The sequence below is a fragment of the Bactrocera dorsalis genome, unplaced genomic scaffold, assembly GCF_023373825.1.
Source record: "Bactrocera dorsalis isolate Fly_Bdor unplaced genomic scaffold, ASM2337382v1 BdCtg014, whole genome shotgun sequence".
In the NCBI taxonomy this organism is placed as follows: domain Eukaryota; kingdom Metazoa; phylum Arthropoda; class Insecta; order Diptera; family Tephritidae; genus Bactrocera; species Bactrocera dorsalis.
Genome location: NW_026038065.1, coordinates 129,633 through 149,498, shown reverse-complemented (window position 1 = coordinate 149,498; position 19,866 = coordinate 129,633). Strand labels below are relative to the sequence as shown.

At 36.1% G+C, this 19,866-nt stretch overlaps 2 protein-coding genes and 1 non-coding gene across 9 annotated transcripts in view; 1 reads left to right on the top strand and 2 right to left on the bottom strand.

The window, feature by feature from the left end:
- LOC105230893 (protein farnesyltransferase subunit beta) overlaps window positions 1–19,141 on the top strand; it is a 56,481-nt gene extending 37,340 nt beyond the window's left edge. For 3 of the 6 annotated variants that reach the window (XM_049461237.1, XM_011211904.4, XM_049461238.1), the window contains exons 2-7: window positions 16,910–17,062; window positions 17,153–17,409; window positions 17,480–17,915; window positions 17,990–18,122; window positions 18,191–18,293; window positions 18,378–19,141. In XM_049461237.1, the coding sequence (XP_049317194.1) occupies window positions 16,970–17,062; window positions 17,153–17,409; window positions 17,480–17,915; window positions 17,990–18,122; window positions 18,191–18,293; window positions 18,378–18,741 (1,386 nt within the window). In that variant the 5' untranslated portion in view covers window positions 16,910–16,969 and the 3' untranslated portion in view covers window positions 18,742–19,141. The remainder of the gene's footprint in view (window positions 1–16,909; window positions 17,063–17,152; window positions 17,410–17,479; window positions 17,916–17,989; window positions 18,123–18,190; window positions 18,294–18,377) is intronic. The other 3 variants (XM_049461236.1, XM_049461240.1, XM_049461239.1) reach the window with 1 other exon arrangement.
- LOC105230894 (uncharacterized) lies at window positions 11,545–16,964 on the bottom strand. Of its 2 annotated transcripts, none has more exons than XM_029552286.2 (8): window positions 16,604–16,964; window positions 16,379–16,488; window positions 16,214–16,294; window positions 15,995–16,136; window positions 15,769–15,923; window positions 15,563–15,682; window positions 14,837–15,103; window positions 11,545–14,749 (listed from the first exon to the last, which is right to left on the bottom strand). In XM_029552286.2, exons 1-8 carry the CDS (start codon window positions 16,722–16,724, stop codon window positions 14,564–14,566), a joined length of 1,182 nt encoding a protein of 393 aa, XP_029408146.2. In that variant the 5' UTR covers window positions 16,725–16,964; the 3' UTR covers window positions 11,545–14,563. The 2 variants fall into 2 exon arrangements, with proteins under 2 accessions (XP_029408146.2, XP_029408145.2); XM_029552285.2 differs by having other exon boundaries at window positions 11,546–14,773.
- Trnat-agu (transfer RNA threonine (anticodon AGU)) lies at window positions 15,250–15,323 on the bottom strand. Its single transcript has one exon. It is a non-coding gene; the product is annotated as a tRNA-Thr (tRNA).
- Window positions 19,142–19,866: the final 725 nt, after the last annotated feature.

Below are 19,866 nucleotides of genomic sequence, written 5' to 3'. Positions count from 1 at the left end.
CGACCCCGAAACAACCGATCAATCGAGCAAATATCGTGCCAAAAGAGAGCCGAGACCAAAAAAATCGTGCCAAAGTCGCTCAAAAATTAAGGTCATGTTGACTGTTTTTTCGATTATCTTGGTGTTGTGCATTATGAAATCCTTCCAACTAGTCAAACAGTCAGCAAGGAATGTTATTTGAACGTTATGCGTGGTTTGCGTAACGCTATCCGCCTAAAAAGGCCGCAATTGTGGAAAGACAATTTTTGGCTTTTACACCACGATAATGCACCATCCCATACTGCCCTCGTAATTCGTGATCATTCCGCCAAAAACTCAACCCATATCGTTCCGCAACCATCGTATTCACCTGATCTAGCGCCGTGCGACTTCTGGCTGTTCACCAAGCTCAAAAGACCGCTCCGGGGACACCGTTTTTATACGATAAAGGAGATTCAAGCCGCAGCGAAGACGGAACTGAAGGCCATCCCGGAAAGTGACTACAACCAGTGTTTCGAAGATTGGAAAATCCGTTGGCATAAGTGCATTGCATCGGGAGGGAATTACTTTGAAGGGATGAAATTGATTTGGAAGAATAAATAAAAAATTTTCAAAACGAATACAATGTCACCTTATTTTTTGGGCACAGGTACATAGGTATATAGTAAGGCTAATGTATTATCGACGATAATTGCTTTTATTATTATTATTTTTGTTGTTGCTTGTGTTTCAGTTTTAATTACAGTGCAAAGTGCTATATGCTGTTGTCAGCTATTAATGTCATTAATATTATTTTTATTATCGCAAACCGGATTTTTTGTTGTATTTTTTCTAAACTTTATTATGGCATTAGATTTTGATAGTAATCACGAGGTATTAGCTTCTAAGCATTTATTTCCATCAACGCTTCTTTATTTTATTGCGATATTGAAAAGTCGGAGAAAAGAGTTCTCTGCACCAGCAAGTTCTAATACAACTTTGTATATAAATATATACATATGTACATATATTACAATTTTATTGGCATTGATGCATAATTCCATTTTATTTAGAGCACTATGAATCAATAAATTTTTACTTTTCACCCAAAAGATTTGGAAGAGTCAGATTTCCAACGCCAAATACATACGTTTTATAAAAATATTTTTATTCGCCAAAATAAGCAAAGAATTAACGTAATCTTCCTAGAAGTCATCGCCATAAGAAAAATTGTACGTTAGAACCCAGAAGAGTAGCGCCTGCAATTTAACTGCCACCTAACCTAAAAATTAAGTCGAAAATATAGGCACTAAAATATTTAATATCAGAAAAATATATTCGCATTACAAAAATGACGGTAAAAACTGCTTTACCAAATATAAACAAGCGTTAGTGTTAATATAAAAAATCAATGCCACAGTAAGGGGCAAACAACGAAATAGCATTCAAATAAATATAATAATATTAATATGTATTACTAATAATAAGTGGAAAGTATTGTAGTGGACAATGAAATGAAAATGTGTATTTAACAGCATTGCGTGCCAATGCGAAACAACAGCAGAGAAACACGACAGGCGTCGGTACAAGCGAATTTGCGCTTGCCATGTAGCATAAATCTAGGCGCAAAAACAAGGAATCAACGCATACAATGTATGCAAACGCGCTTGAGACACGCCGATGCGGTTGTTAGTGGAAAATCGAATGCAAACGTTGCACACACACACGCACACACAGTAGGAGTTCCAAAGGGCCGCTGCGGCTAAGGGTGCGATTGCATAAGACGGCGACAGTTAATCAGCACCATGAAATGCAATTTAGACGCAACAACAAAAACAATGTATGTTAATATGCAGTTGAAGCGCAAGCAAAAAACCAAAAAGAAAAAAAAAATAATTTCAGCTGGATAAAACTGTAAGCTACAGGTGCAGCGGTGTGCCGTAGTAAAGCGCTTTGCTGTGAAATGCCAACCATAATTAAGCCATAAATTAAGTTTTTATGATTTTTAGCAATGTTATGAATTTATGTTAGCATATTATTGGCAAAAGTACCACAAAGCAACGTGCTATTCCCTAATAATGCCGCCATAATGGAGCAGGAGCGCTAGAAGGCAGCAAACTGGCTAGGGTACGCATGCATACATACATATATATTTTTATGTATGGATATGTATGTTGCTGTACGAAAGCTTTTGAGCCGAGACTACAGTGGCGCCATGAATTAAACTGTATTTTGTGACTATTTCCTAACAATAATTCTTGACAAAAATAAAACAATATTTTTGGTCAACGATACTAATAAAAGCTTACAGGCAATAAAATAAACTGTATTTTAACCACATTCCATTAAAAAGTAACGAGTAACTCATCTTTCCTAAGAATTCTACAGTGACCATGACCATCATGCACTAACACTGGAAACAAAACTCCACACTTTAGATCTTACTTTATTTATATAAGTATTTTATTTAACCACCTATTGAGCCAACCTCGTATTTGCGTTCATAAAAAAAAATTATTACGAAGAATGACCAATGGTTCTTTGATGTCCATGCTTGGCTACAACTTATTTTCCACAAACGTCACTTCGCCGGCACCACACTGGGCTGCCAAATGTTGACCACCTCAGTCTCAAGCCGCAATTTCTATGCGTGTTCGCAAGTTTGTTTGCCGTTTTGCAATATTTTTCTTATTGTATGCGGCATTTGTTGGGCGCTCATGCGCAGTGCATTAGTGTTGCTCCATAAATGTCAGACGCATATAAATTTAACGCTTTAACTTTAGACGGCGCTCAGCGAAGAAAAAATATGCAATGAAATAGCAAAAACAATTAAGGCTAACAAGTATCGTTGAGCCATTCACTGGTTTAACTGAAATGTACATGAGAGTTCTGCAGCAGAAGACGACAATAAATTTTAAGTTATACACGATACGGTGGATAATTTTTTGGAACCGAAAATGTGATTTTCGTAATTTTCATTCTTTGATTGGGAATGCGTAGCAAACACTTCATGCCGACGAAATTATTTAAAAGCAATTTCTTTTAGTAGAACAAAGTTAGGTTCGATACTTTTCTGGGAAAGCGTGAAAAAACGAAGATCCATAAATGTAAAGAAAAATCGACAATCGACTGCATACATATGTAAAAGATTCTTTGCTCGATTTGTTTTTGTGGAGCGCACCTTAACTCTGTTCGACAAGTCGAGTTAGCTTAGAGTTGTAAGTCCACTCACTAACGGATTCCTTGGTAGAAATACTCTAAAAAGTTTATAACTGCCATTGCGAGGTCTTTTTCCCCCTGATCTTTCCAACTGAATGGAGGTCTTCCTCTGCTTCCCCCAGCGGACTCTGCGTCGAATAATTTCAGAGCTGCAGTGTTTTCATCCATACGGAGAACATGACCTAGCCAGCGTCATCAACTATGAACTATGTCTTAGACCTAGTATCCTCTGAGTAGTCAAAGAACATTCGTTTGAATGCGAGGTAAAGTGATAATGCGAACCATCCCTCCATAGGGTTCTGCGCTGGGTTTGGGACCGGGCACGTAAAAAACGCTCCATATGTAAAGGAAACAACCGGCTCGGAATATGCCTATTGGAAAACAAAAATTTATGCTGGTAAGAAAAGGGATCAACAGATTCTCCGTATCCGAGCTAAATAAGTATACTCGAGGTAGATTCGACAGATAATCGTAAAAATTAACCTTACTTCAAGTTGAAATCGACGTCCTTGAGGCTTACAAATCAAGAAAATTAGGTTCGTTCATTTAACTATACACTTATGAGTTAAATTTTTAAATATAGAGAGCAAATATCTTATGTTAGAGATCAGGTTAAATGATAGTGATTAGAACTATGTCTTTCAAACAGAACTGTTCTCATTTTCTGGTCCAGGTACAGACCCTTCCTTTTTCTGCATACACAGCTTAAAAAGGGATTGACATAAACTACCATAAGTTAACATAACAGCAAATGAGGAATTCGACGAAATAACTCTGTGTCAGGAATGTTGCGAGAACGAAAGATACTTTGGATCATGGAACACTATCTTCACACATTTTGGAAAAAGTCAAAACTTTTGTTAAATTCAGTGAGTAAGCGCCTAATTACGGCTTAGAAGCGACTGTACAAGGTGATATTTGACAAATTGGATTCGCCTTCTTTAGCTCACAGTTGGAATTAGTAGAGCGTACTCAGCTTCAAGGCTATACCTAAATATGAATTCAAAAGTGTTTTATTCAACTACACAAAAAACTATCCACGATAATCACTTTTATTGCCTGAATGTTTCAAAGCCGCTTGTCAAACATGGCATGCAAAATTTAGTGTAAAACGATTTACATTTCTAATTGCATAACCGAGCTAAAGCAAATATTGAACACGCTTATGTGGAATAGCAAGTAGAAGGCATGCATTTACATATCGTATATACTTCTTCTTGTACTTTGAACCCAATGATTTCAATACATCGCTTTCTTTTGCTGGCGCTACCGCAGTCTTAGTAACAATTTCTGCCCTTTTTAGGTCAACACGCGTCCACAGAGAAAACATAACCTAAAACTTGTACGACGCTGCTGCACTTGCAACGTACGCTCCCTACCCTGGCGGCAACAGCCAATTTTCGCATCGTGTTTGCACGAGTGATGGCCTTGCTCAGCCTATCAATTAGCATAATCGTATTTAGCAGAAAAACTCAAGGAAAAATAATAGCAACAATTACAGCCAAATTTGCTAGCGAGTAAAAAATTACACTCTCGATTTTTTTTATCATATTTAGGACAAACGAAAATTACGCGAACTATGTAAGTTAAAACAAAAGGGTTAGGGTTCAATGTGTAGCCATGCGCGCCACTTTAGACGCTCCGAGCGCCAGTCAAGCCAGCGAGCTGATATTATTGCTCATGTCCTGCTGAAATTAATTAGTATGGAAATTATCAAAATGATCGCTCTGTTTACCTTCTCTAGGCATTATTTGACTGAAATTGATACATACATATATATGCAGATGCGCTTTGATCGCGAGCGATTGCAGCTTTTATAAATACATCTGAAATTAGTGAAGTCAGTCATGGCTCGTAATTCAAACACTAAAGGCGTCATTAATTTTAAAGTATGCCCGGAATACTTAGCTACCGAACACACAAGTGTATATTATTGTATATATATATGTATTGTAGATATGTATCGGTTTATCATACGTTATTATAATCTTCATTAAAAAACTGACAAAGATAACGAAGTTAATTGCACCAAACCATCTCAATTTTTTCTGGGAAAGCAATTCTCTCAATGAGAGAAGCACTATTACAAGGAGAGTTATCTCAAAATTTCTTTATGTGTACCTAATGTACTACGTCCATACGCTTGTAGAACCCCCAGACATCACCGAGTGATTGATTCCCAGAGCATACTGAAGTCTGCTGAAATGGCAGCATAACACCAGGAGATGGTGAACCCGATTCCCCAATCGATGATTATGGAGCAGACGTTTCATTGGCCGACCATGAGTTCGAGTAACAATTACCCTTCCAAAAAACAAAAAAGCGACGTGAGCCGATGTATTGACGACCGAGCTATTCAAATTCGGCGGCGAAGTACTGATAAGGAGCATGCATCAGCTTCTTTGTAGAATATGGTCGGACGAAAGCATGCCCGACTCTGCCCAATCCGCAAAAAGGAAGACACAATAATCTGTGCGAACTACAGTGGGATTAGCTTTCTCAACATCGCAGCATCGTATTTAGTATCCCCGCAAAACTAATACTTCTGTGAAAACTGCCGTTGAGCAATACCAAAGCTACGTCAGAATCGGGAAAGACATCTTCGTGCTATTCGATATCAAACGGTGTTTCGAACAAGTCGACTCTCTATCGTGCCGATGTATGCCGATGAAAGCAATTCTCTTAATCAAGGTTCTGCGCAAGATTTATGATCTTTGTTCCGATCAGACTAAATTCTTCGGATATTGCATAGCTGCCTTAGACAATAACCCACGCCAAATTTCCTGAAGATATCTCGTCGAATGAAAAGATTTTCCTTGCAAGAATTTGGTTCCGCACATTCAGGGAACCGATATCCGATCAGACTAAAATCTTGGGATATTGCATAGCTACCTTAGACAATAACACACGCCAAATTTCGTCTCAGTTTTCCTTGCAAGCACTTGGTTCCGAACATTCAGTGATCCGATATCGACAGTTCCGACAAAAGAGCAGCTTCTTAAGGAGAAAAGGTGTGCAAAATTTTATCAATACTTCAAAAACTGAGGGGCGTATATACGGACAGACGGTCGGACGGACAAACAGGCATGGCTATTAACTAAGCTTGTCACGCTGATCATATATATTTTGTAAGGTCTCCGACATTTCCTTCCGGGTGTTTTTCACATCGTGGCAAGCTTAATACACCCTGTTCAGGGTATAAAAATATCACAAGTTATTATTTACTATAAGTCAGATTGCACTGCTGGCTGCCTTAATAAACTATTTTTTCTCATATTAAAATGTTTATTCAAAGCAAAAAGTGTTGGAGCTCAAGAAGAAGAAAAACCAAGGAATAACAAATATTCAAAGGTGAAAATGAGTCCTACAATGGTTGACAAAATTTCCCACGTTTGCCAAATCAATACTTTATATCGTAAAATGAAATATGAAAGCTGGCAAATAGGCGGAAAAAAGAAAACACGGTTACTTTTACAAGAATACAGATTCTTCATTTTAACAAATAAAAAAACAACAACAACATAAAGTAACAAACAAATATTCAAACATTGCCACGAAAATTGGCACATTCAAGAGCAGTAGTCAAAGCGCACAACAAGTCTTTACCAAATAAACAGCGACACTAGCAAGAACAACAACAGCCGTACAACAACAAAGTACCCTTTGCTCTGCGAATGCCAGTGGCATGAAGATGATATCAGCCTATTTGTGGGATGCGCGAATATGTGTTTTAATTTGAACTGACATGAGGACCGCGAACCCGCCAGAACCCGCCAGATATATAGCAGTATGGTGGCTGTGTACAAGTGTATGGATTTATGTATGAAGATACAGTGCAAGGTTCGAAAGCTAAATACCAGTAAAAAAAGTAAAGAAGGGCTAAGTTCAGGTATAACCGAAATTTTATTACCCACGTGCAACTTCCCAAGATAATAGCCCGACAAATATCTTCAGGTTATGGGGTTTGGAACAAGTTTTTATCCAATTTTATTCATCCTAAGCAGAAAAATGTACCGTTATTAGGAAAACACATTATCTCAATGTTATTAAAATAAATCACAAATTGGTCAATATACTTGTATGTGATGTAAAATTCGAAAATCTTTATATGAGGTACATATATGGGGCCTATGGGAAGCATTGACCCAATTCAAACCATTTTTAATACACACAAATAATATTATAAGGAAAGGATTCAAATTTCAATTATATGTCTCACAGTATAAAATTCATTTTAGGCTCGGGTCCACGTATTCGGACCAGTTCGGGCTCAATGTAAACAGTTTTTGGTCATAAGTTGGCACACATCGAAAGCGTTATTCGTGCAAAGCTTTATCACGTTATATTAATTGCTTCTTGATTTGTACAGTGGAAAGTGGAAGAATCAAATGAAATTTAAAATTGTGCTATATGAGAAGTAGGCGTGGTTGTAGTCGAATACATTCCTCACAACAACGGCGTATCATAGAAATGTCATTAGCATGTCACATACCAAATTCGGTTGAAATCGGTCGAGCGGGTCTCCAGTTATCTGATTTCACATAAAGTAGGCGGAGCCACGCCCATCTTCCGATTTTGATCCCGGCTTCATTAGAGCCGTGTCATACCATCTCTGGGGTAAAATTTAATGTCTTTGGCGTTTTGGTTGTATGTATAACCGTTAGGTGAACAAAACTATTATACTCTGTAGCCGCATATTGCAAGGGTATAAAAAAACAACAAAACAAAAAGCAAATGCAGCAGCCAAGTAATACTTCCACAAGGCAAAGCGTACACACTTATGATAATGTTGAAGTTGCTGAATCCGGCAGACAGTTTGTCTATAAAAATTAACAACGAAATTGTCAAAATGGTACGGTATGGTGACATTTAAATGCACTACTCAATATTACTAGTTTTTTTCTATTTTTAAACTATCTCAATCCGAGCATTCTATACACGAAAACCAAAAATCAAACTTGGCAGAAACTCCTAAAAATGGACTATATTTTCCTTCATTTTGAAAAAGATGCTAAAAAAAAAAGCATTCGGAATATTTTCGTGTTAAGTTCCACTAATATATTCTCTTCACAGCGGGAAAATTCTCGAATTGTTGGAAAAGCCCACCCTCATTCGCAATAGATTTATTTGTAATACTTAAACTGGTTTTACAGTCCCAAGTTGATCATAAGAACAAACAAAAATTTTCGTCTATCAACATACACAAAATGTATCATTGTTTTTGAGTTAGTATTCGAAACGCGATTTTCTAAGAGCATAACTACTTTAGATAGAACTGATTATAAGACCTCCAGTACACCAAAATGAGTATAAAAAGAAAACAGATTTTAAGTAAACTAAGTCGTTACACCACTGATTTCGGACGACTCACCGACCGCACAACACTCTTATTAATTCTACCGAGCATTTCAAAAGTAGGGTGCACGTAGAAATGCAAAAGTTGCATAAAGCCAATTAAATTAAGAAATCTGATGCAACAACGACGATTCTTGTTCCTGCCGTAAGACACAAGTTCTCGCCGCTTTTTTTGTGTTGCTGCTTTAGAAGAGAAGGACTTCGCTGGCAGAGCCCAAGCAATGACAGCATGAATCAGCAAACATTCTACGCCACTGTTGTGATGAGTCGTACTTATCATACGCATACATACATACACATATACCTAGATAAGTGTGTATGTTCAAGTGGACACTTGAGTGTCGTGGCAATTGGCATTTTTGCGCAATAAACATTGGACCACGTTATTTAACATAAATCGCGCTGCTACCAAAATACGTGGCTACCGCGAGCCTGGCTTCAAGTACGCTGACATACTGCAGGCACCCGAGTGGCTGGCAAAACTCTAACCCAACTGACTGGTTGCATTAGGAAAACGGCAGAATTGTAGTTGTTGCAAGTGCACAGCGGCACTAAGTTGTTGTGCTTGTTGGTTTTTTTTTGTTTAAATCATTTTCATTCAGTAAAACCGAGAGTTTGGACTTGCTAAACTTGCTGGCTGGCTTTGCAGTCGCAGGAGGCTTTGCAAGCGCACGCCTCTCCATTTGGCCACTGTTAGCAGGGTGTGAGTGTTTAATGCCTCTCCATGTGACAAACGGCCTTTTAGCCTTAGCTTTTAGCTAGTATTGCTGCTGTGCAACCACACTTCGACAGTTTTCTGGTAGATCACGACCGAATCGAGAGAAACCGCCAGAAGTACGTTAATAAAGTTTGCACCATTTCAAGAAAGCGTCCCAACAACAGTTAATAGCAACCAAATGAATGGCACAGCAACTGAAATCGGAAAGCAATTCACACCTTTCATGAAATGCGCGCCCCTGTACCACCGCGCCTACGCCAACCAATTGGTAGATGCCAATTCGGACGGCTCGTTGATGGCACCACCATCACTAAATATATATGTATGTGTTATATATGTTTGTATAAAGGAACGAGCCACAAGCCATCAGCGCTGCATCCTCGTGTGGCAGCAAACAGTAGCTACCTTCTTTGATTTTGGTTGTTGTCATTTCGTTTCGTTAACTACACTTTGCTGCAGTCGTCGCTGTGCATTGTTGTTGCTTGGATTTTGTTCGTTCAACGTGGTAGCGGAGTTGCTCTTGCTCTGGCTACTGCTGCTGCTGCTTCTGCTGATTTTCACAAAGCGATATCGCGTACACAAAATGTTAATGAGCAATTTGAGATGGTGCGAAGCGATTTCATTATTTACGTTTTTTGCATGCACACATACATACATACATAGCTCTTTGTATTTTTTATATTTTCTGTTGCAGAAATATTCGCTTTTTTTCCTTGGTTGACCGAATGAGTTTGCATCCCATAAAGCTTATGTGTGGTGTCTTACGTCTCTACGTTGACCATGCTGATTTGCCGCAGAAGTACGGACAGACATAGCACTTGGCAGCCAGAGCGACGCACTTTTAATGAGAGCGCAAACAATTTTAATTAGAATTTGGCAAATTAATTGTTTCCTGCCCAAATATCTACGCTTCTATTGGGCAAAGTTCGAAGAGGAAATCATGGTATGTTTGAAAGTTAATGCAAAATATGCTGTAAATGAATTGACGAATATACATATGTAAATGTTAAGATTTCATAGTGGAATAGTCGACAAAGTCGAGAAATTACTTGTCGCAGTTTTTCGCCGAGAAGCTAGAAAAGTTTTACACTGATGGAATAATGTCTCTAGCGGAAAAATGCCACCATGACCTGACCTGAACTGGACAATATATAGTAAACAATTTGGTTCATGGATTCTTACAACTTTATATAGAGGATCTCAACATCCCTTATAGATCAACTCAGCACATTTTAATTAATGTTTGGGTATGAAGCGTAACTAGACCCGTGCCAAAAGACACAAATGCCCCGCAACATTCTCGCATGATTTTGACTGCATATTTGACCAAACACGAGACAAGAGTCTTCACTCAACCATCGTACTTGTCAAATTTGACACATTGTTTTTTTTTCTCCCTTTTAAAAAAATTAAAAATCAGCTTCGGGAAACACGTTATGCGTGCTTTGACACTCCTCAGCCTCTGCTTCCTCCGGCGAGTACTGCGTCGAATTCTTTCAGAGTTCGAGTGTTTTCATCCATACGAACGACATGACCTAGCAAGCGTAGCCGCTGTCTCTTAATTCGCTGAACTATGTCAAAGTGGTTGTATAACTCGCTCCATCGATTACGATATTTGCCATGGACAATGCGCGAAGAACCATAAACAGAATCTTTTTCTCGAAAACTCGTAAGGTCGACTCATTAGATGTTGTCATCGTCCAAGCCTCTGCACCATATAGCAGTACGGAAATAATGAGTGACTTTTAAAGTTTGGTTTTTGTTCGTCGAGAGAGGACTTTACTTCCTACTCAGTCCGAAGTAGCACCTATTTTCAAGAGTTATTCTGCGTTGAATTACGAGACTGACCTTGTTGCTGGTGTTAATCGGTTCAATATAGACGAAATTATCTACTCGAGGTCGTATGAGTTATGACGACTGTTTGTTTGATGACAGGAGATATTTCGTCTTGCCCTCGTTCCTTACCAGACTCATTTGCTTCGCTTCGTTATCCAGTCTGGAGAAAACAGAACTAACGGCGCGGATGTTGAGGCCAATGACATCAATATCATCGACGCAAGCTAGCAGCAGTACACTCTTATAAAAGATTGTGTCTTCTCGATTCAGTTCTGCAGTTCGAATTATTTTCTCCACCAGTAGATGGAAGAAGACGCACGCTAGGGACTCGCCTTGTCTGAAACCTTCTTTGGTACCGAATGGCTCGGATAGGTCCCTGCCATCCAGACGGAATTGAAAACCGTAGCTTCACAGCCAACTTATTCGACTAATTCTTTACATCCTCACATTTAAGCCACACTTTTAAGGCGCCTCCCCGAGTGCATACATATGTATGTATATAATATACTCGTATATATTAGTATGTACCGGGATCAGCAAAGAGCAGCCTTCAACCGCTAATGACTCGCAATGCATCATAAAACTGTCACCTGCCCACTGTGCATAATAGCGGTCGCCTACAAATATATTAAAACTTATTTACCCAGAATGGGGGAAACCAAAAAGCATTCACGAGACTGGCATAAATTAAAGTGGCTAGTGATTAATTACCATTTGCCATTTTACCACTTTTGTGGCAAATAACTTTGCCGCATTCGGATCGTGCGCGTAGCATTGACCATAAAACAGCACGGAGCAGAAGCAGCTAACATCTGAACGGGTGTCAACTCAATTCAGCATTAATGCAAGTCGAATGACCAACCGGACAATTTGATTAAAACATAAAAATGCACATAAAAACTGTAACTTCAGTTCATATTTTTTAAACGTTACAACAACAATAAACAATAAAATTAGCAGCACAAAACGAAATGAAGTGGAGTGAAAGCAGAAAAAAGTAAAAACAAAAAACAAAACATAACTAAAATGTGATTAAAGAAAACACACCAACTCGCACAAAAAAAAATTAATAACTGAACAACGGAAACCCATTAAATTTGCAAAGCAGAATGTCAACAACAAACTTTACTTACAAACAAAATATACAACAGCGTAAGCGATAAAGCTAAAGTAGGGCGCAGACTTGAGCTTGACTTCCTTCTCTTCCATTCAATACCTTTCTTTTCATGCACTTTATATGTAGTATGCTGCTAGGACGACTGACGATACGATCAAGGATCAGTTGCAACGAAGCAACTACTAAGTGTATATGCATTATATAGATATGTACGCACATACATAAATGCGTATGTTTGTCAGTGCATAGAATTTTTCATTAATGTCACGGCGCATTTTGCGCTCCTCCTTTACTTGTAATGAGTTTCCAAGAAATTGCATTTTAATTAAACGACAACAATTAGTGTACGGAATTTGACATTCAGCCGTCGAAAGGGTATGAATACAGCGAAATGTCGCATGTCGTTAATATATGACATATAATGCAAAAATGTTATTAGCAATGCCGTCTAAGTTGAAGCTATTATTTACAATATTATATGAGCAATATCCAATGTTTACAGACTCGTTGGAACAGAAAGTAAACGCATAATAAATAATATAACTATTGATAGAGAAAAAAATTAAATAAATAATTCTATGTTTTGCCGGAAATCATAATGACCAAACAAAACGAAAACTGAGGATTTTTTAAGCGACACGTCTATTGAGAAATTATGAAAAAAAGTAACTTTGTACTTTTTCATATTTCGAAAACCTATATTTTTAGAAATGCCCTACTAAAATTTTATAAAAAATATTTTTTGAGTTACAGGCATCTAAAGCGCAAGCGCTCAGTTCGATCAGTTATATTAGCCGTTAAGGTTGTGAAAATATTTGTTTATCCACGAAGAAGGCTGGCATCATTCTTTAGCGCCGTCAGAGATCGCCATTAACTCGAAAAGCCTCTAATTTTTATCTGCAAAAATTCTGTTTTGCATTCATTAAATATGCATAAATATACATCTGAAATTTTAAAACAATTGATGTAGTGACAAATTTTAGGTATTCTTTACAACACTCTGTAGACTTTTCAGCACACTGGCAGCTTTTATTATAATTTGAAGTCAACAAGACCCGAGTTCAGAATGTGTTTAGCTTAAATTTTCTAATAAGCGCTTGATTGTATTTTTAATAGTTATAATAATCCTGTGGAACAAAAATAATTTTATACCTGTTAAGGAAATTTATCACTCCGAGGTGACACCTTTGTGACAGTATTTTAGTTTTGCAGAATATTCTAGCTTCCCTTACCAACCCCAAAAGACTTGTCGCGTTTATATATATGTATATTTGCACAACTGTGTTCATCTACATACATATGTATGTATAGCTAATTAAAGTCTGGAACCCCTTCATTCAGCGCTTCTTCTCATTCATTAACTCATTTTATGCACAGTTCGTTAATTTTCTTATCGCTAAATTTGCAAATGTTCTGCATAAATATGACAGGACATAAGTGAATGCGTATTTTTGAATATTTATAGCAAACAAGTATATGAACGTAGAATGTAGAAAGGGGTAGCTTAAGAAAAATACATAATAGAAGAGAGAGAGAATAATACAGGTGCAAAAATCAATATTGGTTCTTTCCATTGTTAACTCGTCATAGCTTAGTTCACATTACATTTTTTCTTTGATTTTGGCTTTCAATTCCAAAATCTCTTCGCGCGCATCTGCCCAAAAACTGTATGAGTCGGTTTCTTACGTACTGAAAGCTCTTTATTGAACAACTTATTTATCTTCAAATAAAAAGTATGCCAACACTTTAATAATAATAGTCGATGAATCTGTTATCGGTAAATCCGTCACTGGTTTATGGTATATAAGTTAACAGTGTGTTCGTTTAAGGCCTTGAGAGCTAACGCTAAATGCACAAATTTGAGTGGACATCAAGAGAAATTCAACCTGGTTCAATAAGCAGGCGTTATTATGCTGGAGTAGAATTATAAAATTGCCATTTTGTAATCGTTTTGTAATTATAATAAATGTTTATGAAAACGTATAAGAATCTTATCAAAATTGCATAAAAGTAAAGTATTCAAAAAGTAAACAAGAATTCGGAAGCAATAACGTAAATCTCAGTAAATATGTATAATAGAATATAACATTGCAATCATACTTATTTTCAGCCTTTAAAGGCATGTAAATGAAGTTTCTTGATAGCAGTTTAAATATTCATATTTTATATTCAAGTATTTCAGGCCAAAAATGGGTGAGCCAAACCATATATGAACTTGCGGCAATAAAATATAACGTTTGGTCTTCGCTAGTACAGAAATTTGGATGAATAAAATTTAATAAACGCATTATATATGTTTAAAACAAACAAGAATAATCAAAACTTGACTTACGAAAATTGTTTGAATTGTCGAAAACGGCTTAGTTCCGCTGAGACAACAAGCTGGACGGCGTTATCAATGGCTCTTCTGTACCTTCCGAAGGCGCTGGCGATCGCAATATGCACGTTGTCTCTCTGTGACATTTGATTTGACGACGTGATATCCATGTGACAATAAGGAATATCACAAAACAGATTAGCACATAAATAGCTACTGTTGCTAGAACCTGCAAAATGATTATAGCACCAACCTTTTTCATAAAAAATTGCAGTTTATTCTAAGGAATACTGCGTTTTTCGCCAAGCATACTTACTACCACTAAGCCCTCCAATATGCCCTTCAACCAGTACGGTATATAACCGTTGTCGGTTTTTACACCGACCGTTGGCTGTGGATTTTTAGCGCTATTATCTGGATCGGCAAAGCTTGATTGGGGGAAAAAATTGAATTCTTCATCAAAAATATCTGCTTCGCGTTTGGCGCTTCCATGCTGTGGTTGTTGTTGTTGTTGCTGCTGCTGTTGTTCTTTTCGATATTTGGCCGATTGTTTTTGCTTTTTGCCCTTTTTCTCTTTTTGTTTCTGTTAAGTGTAAAAGAAAATAAAATATAAATACAATTATTATAACAAATACAAATTTATTAATAAAAAAATATATATATTTTTATATGATTATAATAAATACAAATTTATTAATAAAAAAATTATTTGAATCACCATATTTGTGAAGGCCCCGGCGAGATTCGAACTCACGATCTCCTGTTTACTAGACAGGCGCTTTAACCAACTAAGCCACGGCGCCGTTATTAAATTTCACACTAAACACCTTTATATACGCAACACTCTTACTATGCTTTATTTAATATTATACTCAATAGAGTGGCCAAGACATCTTTTTACATACGCATAATTCAGTATTTTTCTTTTTCTAAATATAATATTGTATATATGCTTACTTAGGAATATATCTCATAATAAAATAATCTACACACTTAATCCAATAACACTAATATATTTTATCTTAATATGTGCTAGACTCACCATTTCTTGCTCTTCTTCTTCGCATTCTTTTCTGAAATCACCACTTAGTATCTTTTTCTTATCTTCTTCGGTAAAAAATTTCTCGGGGATCAAACATTCATTATTATAATAATCGTAGTGCTTCAAAATATTAAAAAAATATCATTGGTTTTCATATAAATATTTACATACATATATGTATATTTCTATGTATATGAAATATGTACCATATTTGGTTTATCACAGCGTGGTACTGGATCGCAATGCTCTGTAGTTTTATTATAAAAACTACGTTGTCCAAAGTAACGTTCCTGACAGTTTACAGGTGTGCAATTATTCAAATATTCCTTATCCCAATTCTTGCAATCCTTATAGTCAGGCCCTTAAATATTAAAATACATATGTACATATTAAAGGCATGACAGAATGGAGTAGTGGCATATTTAAACTAACGTTTTCTTAGCGTATGGCAATCGGGGTCGAGCGTAGTAAAACGAGTGTCGAAATGTATAGCATGTTTATGATGTTCCTCAACACCACGGGCATTTTTTGATGTAACAACAATTGGACATTTTCCGACTCGATTGTACAGAGACTTTTTGGTTCCATTTTATAATTAAATAATAAAATATGTATACAAATATATTAATTGATCTTTTTTTAAATCCTTACAATTGTTGGCCATATTAGGGATACAACTTCAGCAGCTCCTGCTACAATATGTCCAAAGTTTCCACCTACTACACGACCTGCCTGCAATAAACATAAATATAAATTAAAATTATTTTATATCATATAATTACATTAATAGTGTCAAATATATGTACATATATTTACATTTTTCATAATTTCATTTTCGGTTACATTCACACTACAAGTGGCATCGGAATGTATGCGAAATTCCAGCGTTTCTCTATCGTTACACGGCGAATTTACAACAGTTAAATCTGTAGCAAATAATTAAATATATAAATATTTGTTTATATAATTTTTTCACCAAATTATGTACATATATATCAAAAGAAAATGTTAATATAAAAAAAGAACAATGAAAAAGCTTACCGAAAATTAGTCCAATGTCGTTCGGCTTAGGTATACGTACAACAACTTTGTTAATAACAATTTTGGCAAACGCCGTAGTTGTTATAAAATATGTTAGCAACAATATACTGCCACAGTTCATAATGCTAAATAGAACAAAAAAATAATAACTTATTAAATATTTGAACTGAATAACTCAAATATTATAGATGGCACTCTTTGCGAATATATATGTATATGGCAACAACCTATTGTTCTGAGTTATAAAATAATGCAACCCTTAAATTAATCATCTGTTTCATTGTTGTTTTTATATTCCAATATTAGTTGTTTTTGAGTTAACGAATTTCCGCTTAAAATAACACAACAAAATTATTATACACTAATATGGATTCAGAATTAACATTTAGAGATTATGCATTACTCAAAAACTTAAAATTTAACGATGAACGAGTATCAACTGTAACATCTCGTGAACAGGTGACTTTCAGTACCAAAGGTGAAACCTTTGGATGACAAGTTAATATTTACAAATCTATTTAAAAATTAAACACAATATTTGTATTTTAGCAAAAGACCGAGAATTCCATAGAAAAATGTTTCAGTCGCTTTCAACAAATGCAATACCTGGATCCAAAAGTAAAGAAAATTCATCGAGAAGATCACCAACGCTATCTGGAGTCAATGCTACGTAGGCTTCCCTTACACTATGAATGCCTTGACAGTAGTAGACCATGGAATGTTTATTGGATATTGCAAGCTGCTCATTTATTAAATTTCACCTTTGACGATGAAACACTGGAGCATGTGGTTGAATTTCTCATCAAGTAAATAATACATAACCAGATTGCTCAACTATTTCCATTAATTAACAAAAGTTTAATTTTCATTTATCAGATGTCGTCATCCAAATGGAGGATTTGCAGGTGGTCCCGGTCAGTACCCACATTTAGCTCCAACATACGCCGCTGTGAATAGTCTTTGCTTAATTGGCACTTCGAATGCGTATCGTGCAATCGATCGTGAATCTTTGATGCAGTTTTTATTCTCTGTGCGTGAACCAGATGGCTCCTTTAGGCTACATGTTGATGGCGAGACGGATGTTAGAGGTGCTTATTGCGCTATCTCATGTGCCAAACTGACGAATATGCCTGAGGAAGTTATCAAAAAATTGTTTGATAAAACAGGCGATTGGATTGCCCGATGTCAGACATATGAAGGCGGTTTTGGTGGTGCCCCGGACTTGGAGGCACATGGAGGTTACACATTTTGTGGCATTGCAGCTTTGGCATTGCTCGACGAAGGTCACAAATGCGATATTGAACAACTCCTGGTAAATATCAAGAAATATTTTATTAATATGCACTTAACCTTTGCATTTATTTTATGTCTACATTTCTTCCATAGAAATGGAATCTGCAACGTCAAATGCCTTTTGAAGGCGGATTTCAAGGTCGAACAAATAAGCTAGTAGATGGTTGCTATTCATTCTGGGTTGGTGCCACAATACCAATAACTCAAGCCTTTATATCCCAAAAAAGTAAAAATATAGCTTTTATACCAAGATTAAAATCCAATGAATAAATAAATTAATCATTTTCTTCTCAGGTGGATCGATGAAGAAGTCACTCTTCGACACAAGTGCATTACAAGAATATATTTTAGTTTGTTGCCAGAAAGCAAATGGTGGCTTGATTGACAAACCGGGCAAGTACGTATTATGCAAATATTCTAAATCTTGTTGTTTCGGAAATGTCTCCAATATTAAATATATTTAAATTCCGAATCTAAACAGGCCTCAAGATCTCTATCATACCTGCTATACGTTAAGTGGCGTTTCAATTGCCCAACACTCTGAATCGTCGTTGAACCCACAAGTGCTAGGCGATCCGGCGAATGAACTTTTACCAACACATCCGCTGTTTAATGTTCCCCCCAGGGCTGTCGCCAGATCATTAGCCCACTTTGAGCTACTCAATGACAATTTTAAAGATTTTCGGAATCCCTCAAGTTGTCAGCTTGATACAGGTGGAAATCAATACAAAAATGATTGTGAAAAATCATCGATTGAAAGCTACATGGAAGTAGAGGGAGTTGTAAGTGCTACTGAAGAAGAAGAAGCTCAAATATCCTCTGTTAGCTCGTCAATATCGAACTGATGAAATATATATAATATTATTTTGTATATTTAATAGGAGCGTAAAAACAAAATTTGTTGAAAGTGCAAATACAATTTTACCAAATCATAAAATTAGAATGTAAAATTATTTTGTGTCCGAAAAGTTATATATTATGTATGTACATATGTTTCCTAAAATTGAGTACCATAAAGGATATTTCCACAAAAAATTAAATTGTAATGTATACGAGTACATACACTATCTTAAAAATAACGGGGACAATCCCACATTAGTTACACTTACCCTCGGTCTCAGTACGAAAGTGGTCCCAAAATTATGACTAAAATATGTACATACATATGTATGTATTCCAGTGCTTTGTATGAACGATATTTTTTCTATTGTCTTTAAATAAATGTCAAGTATCTTTAAAAGAAAATTCATGGAAAATTTTCCAATAAAAGTTGTTTTAACCTTTGACATCTCCTCAAACATGTCAACTAGATGTAAACTTGTTAAATCTACTTCCGCTCCCTAAAAGAAAAGATCTTTTTTATTTAACGATTTCTATCATTGTATAGGTTCATCCAATGATGTCTATTAAAATACACTCATTAAAAATATATTCCCGAATATTCTAAAAGTACCTCAAGTATCGGTAAATACGTTAGTGCAAATGAAACAACATTATTTTCCCTATTTGAAGAAATATAAAAAGGGATCCATTTTGGTTACTAAAGCCCAATTTTTGTCGCAACGAACAACGGAAAGCATCACTAAATTAATTTGGAGGAATATTGCCGAGGTGGCAGTTCTCGGTCGGATAAATGTCCGTGTCCGTGCCGATTTTATGTTACGGTTAACACATTCCTTGATAGATTAAAGTGTACTATAAAAAACATGCCCTATTTCTTTGGGTACATCGTTTTCAAAACATGGATTTCAAAAGAAGAGGCCAGGTAAATCTGGCTACAAATGGGTTCAATAAAACTGTGTGATGGTATTCAACAATCAACAATGCTTTTTTTGAATTATCATATAGGGATGTGAATCATCTGAACATCAAACACTAAATTGTTTTTAGTTAATATAATTAGTGTTATAATAATTATAAATTACATAAAATTTAAAATCTAGAAAAAAATATTTAATTATTTTTGTGTC